Source organism: Sinocyclocheilus anshuiensis, unplaced genomic scaffold (genome assembly GCF_001515605.1).
Source record: "Sinocyclocheilus anshuiensis isolate Anshui unplaced genomic scaffold, SAMN03320099.WGS_v1.1 scaffold1094, whole genome shotgun sequence".
In the NCBI taxonomy this organism is placed as follows: domain Eukaryota; kingdom Metazoa; phylum Chordata; class Actinopteri; order Cypriniformes; family Cyprinidae; genus Sinocyclocheilus; species Sinocyclocheilus anshuiensis.
The window spans coordinates 498,769-506,334 of record NW_015536578.1 but is presented as its reverse complement, the minus strand read 5'-3'; the positions used below and the strand labels follow the sequence as shown (position 1 = coordinate 506,334).

The 7,566-nt window shown below is 36.0% G+C and overlaps 1 protein-coding gene across 1 annotated transcript in view; it reads left to right on the top strand.

Moving 5' to 3' along the window:
• Nucleotides 1-7,566, top strand: part of col4a2 (collagen, type IV, alpha 2) — a 113,076-nt gene that overhangs the window by 1,332 nt on the left and 104,178 nt on the right. Inside the window, exons 2-3 of the mRNA XM_016505341.1 lie at nt 1,509-1,620; nt 1,705-1,756. Coding sequence (XP_016360827.1) covers nt 1,580-1,620; nt 1,705-1,756 — 93 coding nt within the window. The 5' untranslated portion in view covers nt 1,509-1,579. The remainder of the gene's footprint in view (nt 1-1,508; nt 1,621-1,704; nt 1,757-7,566) is intronic.

Genomic DNA, 7,566 nt, shown 5'->3' with positions numbered 1-7,566 from the left:
TATAATATAATATAATATAATATAATAGTTATTATATCCGAGTTGTCTGGAACGCAGCATTAGGTAGGTTAACATTTCAATAAACGAGCGTGTACTACAATTACGAGCCATTTTATAAGGTGACATTTCAGCACTTGACAAACGGATAGCGAGTAGCACTTAGCACTTAAAACACGGCTACACGCGACTGGGTTAAGTGCATTTTTGGGAAACGCACATGAACGAACGATCGATGATCGTAAAATGACTCGTAGAAAACGCTCTTAAGTGCTAAGATCAATCGTTATCGAGAAACGCAGCCCTGGCTGTTGTATAGGCGGCGAGATCCATTAGGCTACACGATAACAGAGGAAAGAAATGTCTGCTTTATTTTCTATACTTCCACAATAACAACAAAACGTTACAAATTGCTTTTGTAAAATAACAGGGAGCGCTTTCTGGCGCATCTTGTTATGTCTAAAGGTCTACTTAAATAAAACAATCGAAAACAAATGTGTGTTTATTTAATTCGTGTAGCCTAAATCCAACAAGAGGTTCTGTACAGTATTTCCCGTCTGAGCTCATCTGTATGTTGTGCTCACACCCAGGCGCAGCGCAGCCTATTCCTTCAAGTATAAAGCAAAGCCTGGAATTTTAGCCATAAGAAGAACGCGATGCGCGGTGCTATGCGTGGCTTGATTCAGCTAAAGATATCATTTAATAATATATAATCACTAATAGGCCTACATAATTAATATATAATCAGACTAAAGTATCAAAGCATCATTTGTTTACCCACGAACAAAAATAGGCCTACGAAAAATCTAGCTTCATTTTCGTTTGCTCGTTTTCAAACAGAACGAAATAATAACAATAATAATAATAATTATTATTATTATTAGGCTATTATTCTTATTCTTATTAATATTATTTGGCTATTATTATTATTGTTGTTGTTATCATCATTATTATTATTATTGTTATTATTATAAAATCTCTTTATTTATTTTTTTTCGTATTTCGATTTGTTGTTAAATCAAACTTCAGTCATTCAAATAAGGAAATATTAAGCCCAGTTTTGATCTCGTTTTAACGAGAAAAGATGTCGTTATTACGAGAAAAGATGTCGTTTTAACGAGAAAAGATGTCGTTTTAAAGAGAAAAGATGTCGTTAAAACGACATATCTCGTTATTACGACATAACTGAGTAAAAAAAAAATGTGTGTGGCATCAATGCGTCACCGTAGTTTGACGCATTAACAAATGGTACCAAATGTTAGCTATAAGAAGCGACTAGCAACTATTAGTTTGATCGCCTTGAGCTAGTGTGTTCGTTGCTGGTCCATGAAGGTCTTTAAGATAATGACATGTTGGACCAGAACCAGTTAGCATGTTCCAAAACACAGCTGCCGCCTTATGGATCTATTAGCAAGGAACATGAGATCTACAAAGATACCAGTACATATAATTTAAATATGAACAGTGAGAATTAGTTTGTAACTTTCAGATCATAAATCTGTAACTTTCAGATCATTGAGTATGCAGTAACAAGATACTGGAATTGAGCAGAAGGAGAGATTTGATCTGTTTTCTGGCTCACATGGAGGGTGAGAACCATCTACAGCACTGGAACACATTAAGGTAAAATTTGTTGTTTCTTTGTATTGTAGAAGCATGTGTTTTCCCTTTGCACACATATTCAGTCACTATTTTTTCATATTGCAGGTGTTTTCTGTTGTTCTTTGCAGTCCTTATCCTTACAACAGAGGTCAACGCAGTAAGTGTGCTTTTAATTTTACTATATTAAGTGGACAAAATTAAGTACAGATTGTGGTGTCGGATTTGTGCCTCATTTATGAACGAAACCTTAAGATGAGTGGGAGTGACCTTGTTTGTATTACAAGTTCCTCAATTGCAATTCACAAATGTTTGCTATTTACAGATATTTTCAGTGTGCATGTTCCTTTCATTCAAAGCTTGTTTTATTTTAAAGCCACATTTCATTTCTCCCATGGTTGTTGGTGGTAATTTAACCAACTGGTATCCCAGTGAGAGATTAAACACTGGCCTGAAGTTAATGAGGAAAATGTGTTTGGAGTCTGTGAGTGGTTATGTTTTAATACTTACAAACTGACAGTATGTGTGTACATTTTTTATTTTTTTTTCAATGATGCCTCCTAATGCTGGTGTTAATTTGGAAAGCTATTTAAGATGAATAATGCTGCATTGGGGTGAACTGTTCATTAACTAGATTTAAATTTCTAGAATCTCAATGTTAATGTTAAAAAGCAAATTTCCAAGAAGACAGGGTTGTTAAAAGTTGTGATTAAATGGAAATAGTGACAGAACTTTACTTTATTATATTGTGATGTATATCCCAGTATATAATGGATTGTTGAAAAAGAAAACCTGTAGGATGGGGATTGGTTTTATGCATCGGTTATTGATTGGATGTTGAGATGCAAGCTTTAAAGAAATAGTTCACCCAAAAATGAAAATTTGTGAACGTTTACTCACCCTCAGGCCATCCAAGATGTAGATGGATTTGTTTCTTCTTCAGATTTGGCCAAATTTAGCATTACATCACTTGCTCACCAGTGGATCCTCTGCAGTGAATGGGTGCTGTCAGAATGAGAGTCCAAACAGCTGATAAAAGCATCACAATAATCCAGAAATAATCCACACTACTCCAGTCCATCAATTAACATATTGTGAAGTGAAAAGCTGTGTTTGTAATAGACAAATCCATCATTAAGACTTTTTTTAACTTCAATCTGTTGCACCGGCCTAGAATATGAGTCCTCTATCTATGATATTGCTTTTTCCAGTGAAAAAAAATCATCTTGTCTGAATCAGGAGCGAAATATGCACAGATCAAGCACCATTTACTAGAAAAACAGTTCTAGACAATATGTCTCGGTGGATTTTGATATGAGAGGACAACAAGGAATGGACTTTTTCACTTGAGGAAACGTTATGGATTATGGACTCGTATTTTGGCCTGAAGTGACAGTTTAAAAGTTAAAATGCTTCAACTAAGTATTTGTACCTTTGCAAACACGCAGCTCTTCACTTCATAAGATGTTAATTGATGGATGTTTTTATCAGCTGTTTGGACTCTCATTTGGGCGGTATAGATTATAGGTTATTCAATAGGTTATCATAATCACTGTTATTATGTTTTGTACAGATTAATGGCTGCCGTGGACAGAATAGTAGTAGCTTTACCACTGGACAGCAGTCTTCACGTGAGTTTTGATGAACTCCTCTTACAGTCTGAGGATGATTTCAACATGAGAACATCTTTCTTTTCCTGATCCACATGCTGATATGTGTTTCTGGCAACCGCACATCACCAGCAGCAAACACAGCAAGTTCAAAAGGGCTGATAGTTTGCCAGCTGCCTGTAAAAGCTCCTTCAGCTGTAACCTCATTCTTTTAGCTGTAGATCTAGCTGTGGTATGTATCTTGGCACCTTGTTTTTTGAAGAAGATATTGCATACTGTATAAGGTGATTTTATAATAATATTTAAATCTCATAATTCCACTAACTCAGTTTAAAAGACAAGTATATAATCATTCAGTCACTCTCACGGTATTCTATACTTTAGTTTGGTCTCAAGTTTCAGTCAGGTCTATTCCAAGGTTGTCTGCTGATACAAATGTTCATTTTGAACAGTAAGTGCATCTGAAATGGCAGTTTGCACTTAAAGAGATTGTGATGCAGTCAGTGAAAGGTTTTCTTTCAGAAAATGCTGTTTTCACTCTTTTTTTACATTACAAGTTTTACATCTGCCAAGAGCTCTTTATACAACAAGGTATTAATATCATGTTTTTTTTTTTTAACTAATTTAAACTCATTTCACTGAATAGAAGAAGCGTCCTTGTCTAAAGCCTTATCAGATTTTGTACCTCCCTGATCAAAAACTTGTGACAGCAGTAGGCTGAGGCTGTGCATTATACTGGTACAAGGAGTGTAGTGATTTCAGGTTTCATGCAGGCCAAGCTATTTTTAGACAGGCAATGATCCGGCCTGCAGGGTATGGTCATTGTAGGTGACCTCACTTGGGCAGCAAAAAAATATGTTGCATGATGAAGAAAGTTAGAGATCCTAAACACAGTTTTGCACATTTTGGAAGTTTTCTAAACATTTGGATTCAGTCTAAATCTAACATGATCATGCCCATAAACACATTGAGTCTCTGACTTTGAGCCTTTTCCAATTCAAGGCCAAATGCACAATTATCCAAAATTGACCTAAATTTGTCTTAATTGTATTTGAGAGCTGGATATTATTATTTCCATGTGTAATGGAGGCCAGCTGGTATGAGATTTGTGCAGGTAAAACAGATGTATCTGCATTTATCTCAGTAATTATGCTGTTAGCCTTCCAAACACATATGATTAATGATTTAATTAAAGATCTGACATGATAAATCAATGCTCAGATCTGTCATTTGAAAAGCATTTTGAGCGATTTTACAGCATTCGATACCCTTAAATATGTTTTATAGTTATGCCATAGTGTTGTCATGGATATTCAGCACTTTATTTGACCCCTTTGTTCTAATGGAAATACTTGAAGAATAGCATTTTGGGAAGGGATGGAAAAGTTTGATTGTCAGGAAGTTCAAAGTATGGTAATTTGAAGCACCTTTTGTTTGTTTGTGTGTGGGAAGATTTGACGATATTATGTTCATCCCTTGAGGTCGATTACTGGCTCTTGTTGTCTGACCTATGTTTGGATAGAAAATCAAAGAAAGTGAAATAGTTGCTGCCTAAAAATGTCAATAAAAGTGCCGCAATGATATACTAGTTAATTTTGCAATAGAGCTTTTTAAAAAATAATTGCATAATTATTGTCTTATTGTCAATAATTGTCTTCTGTTGGAAATTCCTTTGGCCATATAAGGGAAGAGGAAATGGATGTGGTCACAGGGTGGTTCCTGAGGTTGTGCACGAGGATAAGAGTGCACATTAAGTAAGTGTGTGCACTCTATGCTGGTTTGAATGGGTGGACCAGCACTGCACAAAAGATGTCTGTTGGTGATAAGGACAGGAAAAACGCTGCTACATCGCCTGCCAAAATAATCTGCTCGGTCAAAAAAGCAAAACAATTGGGGGAAAATCTATTGTGTTCGATTAGAGGGATCGAGACAGGATGTAAAATTGTTCCGAGGGGAAGAAGCTCTCAGCCCGAGTGACACTGCAAGTAGCACAGCCTTTGACATTTTTGGGATGTGTTGGTCTTGTAGCAGATGTACATTCTTTAGATCTACATAGTGTATGCAACTGTGTGAGTATGAAGTTGGCTGTATGTTGGCCCACATGGAAGGGGTAGTTCCCACAAATAAGTTGCAGTGGCTCCACCCATCTCCTGTGTCAAATAGCGATCCTCTTGACCTTTGGCTGGTATGAAGTTTGTGTCTCATGTGAATTTTCCCCAAAGCTGGGAAAGAGCAGCACGCACAAAACAGTAAAATACACTTTACATTTTTTTATAAAATATCACAACGGAACAAAAAAACTGACTTTAATCTTCATTTTTTGCAAGTTAGGAGGCTTGTTGGTGTTAAATTGCTAAATACCATGTCCTACTATGACTAATCCATAAGATTCTAACAATGTAAATCTGTGTTTCTGTTCCAAACAACCTAAATGAGTGATATCTTGTTGACATCAAAATATGGTTTGATTGGCTGTGATTGTGTCATGCTGCACAGCATTTTCATCTTCAGTGCGGACACAAATTGCTTGCCACTAGAAATGTAAGTAAATTAAAACTAAACTAGCGAAAGGTAAACTTAACTTAAGTAAATCCTTATGAAAAAAAAGAGTGCTTAATTGTATTGAATGTGCACTTGTAGTGTTCTTCAAATCTAGTATATTAAAAAAAACATGTACTTGCATATAATGTAATGTAAATAAATAAAAGGCAACTTAAGTGTATTTAGAGTACATTTTCATGATAGTTTCTTAACACATTTACTGCAAGTACACTTAAGTACAAAAAAAATAAGTGTCAAATTAAGTTGTACTTTAAAGTAAATTTTAAATCATTGTTTTAATAAACATGCTTTGTCGTGCTTTAAAGTACACTTATTTTGATGTGTTGACTAACATAATACAACACATGTAAAGTACTTGATTATAATTTTAAATGTATTCAATATTACATTTAAAGTTAATATACTTTGAAAGTACTAAATCAACTTCATCATTAGAAATAATTGTAATATACATTTAAAAATATATTTAAATACATGACATACAAGTTTAAATATAAATGACATTAAAGTATATTGTAGTTTTCCATAATGCTTCTCAGTACATTAGGAAGTATACTTTAACCACATTTCAAAGACAATAGAAGTAATTTTGAAATGAGATATATAGATGTACTTAAGTCCTACATAGGTAGTCAAAAAAGTCCTACATGTATATAGGTAGATTAAAAAAAAAAAAAACTTCAGTTCAACTAACTGCATTTAATATGAATTTATTCTATAGTAAATTTTCATTTAAATTAAATTCTTCGTCACAAGGAAAAGTATGGAAACTTTTAATCTCTTTTCTGTCCTTGACATTTTGGCTTTCATCATGGATCACAAATGGTTAATTAAAATAACGTCTCGGTTACGTATTGTAACCCTCGTTCCCCGAAGGAGGGAACGGAGATGTCATGTCAGTGATGACGAATTGGGAATCTCACCAGAGAGACCAATCCACTTCGAGTGTAAACTAAACGAGCCAATGCACATTGGCATGCGATTATTGCATCCAGCTGCCGCTAATCACAGCGTGAATATAAGTAGGCAGCCGGTGCAGCGCATAATCAGGTTTTCGCTGAGGAGCCGAGCCGGTGAGCCAGCCGCTCAGCGGTGGTACAGCAGCCGTGGCGACAGGACGTGACATCTCCATTCCCTCCTTCAGGGAACGAGGGTTACAATACGTAACCGAGACGTTCCCTTTCAGTCGGTCACTCTCGACGTCACTTCGGTGACCGACGAATTGGTAATCCCTACCAAAGTGCCATGGATGCTGCCTCTTCCAGTGTCCTGAGCGAGCCGCCCGGGCCCCTTTTTGGTGTAGGCCGGGACTCGCAACAAGAAGGCCAGTCACTGTTGTCGTAGCACTACCCACTGAGATTGGATAACACTGGGAAAATGTACCCACTCCACTCGGAACAGGAACGTTGCAGAAGTCCCATCCTTCCTGGAGAAGGTTTCGGAATCAGTTACACATATGAACAACCGTTTAGGTGCATATGGAAGATTAGAGGTGATTGTAACCCTCTTGGAAATGGCAGAAGTCTGCCGGGGAAACACAGGTTCTGAGGCTATACCGTAGACTTTACATTTACATTACATTTACATTTAGTCATTTAGCAGACGCTTTTATCCAAAGAGACTTATAAATGAGGACAATAAAAGCAGTCAAAACTAACAAAAGAGCAACAATATATCAGTGCAAATGACAAGTCTCGGCTAGCCTAACGCAGTACACGTAGCAAGGTGTATATATACAGTATATATATATGTATATATACAGTATATATATATATATATATATATATATATATATATA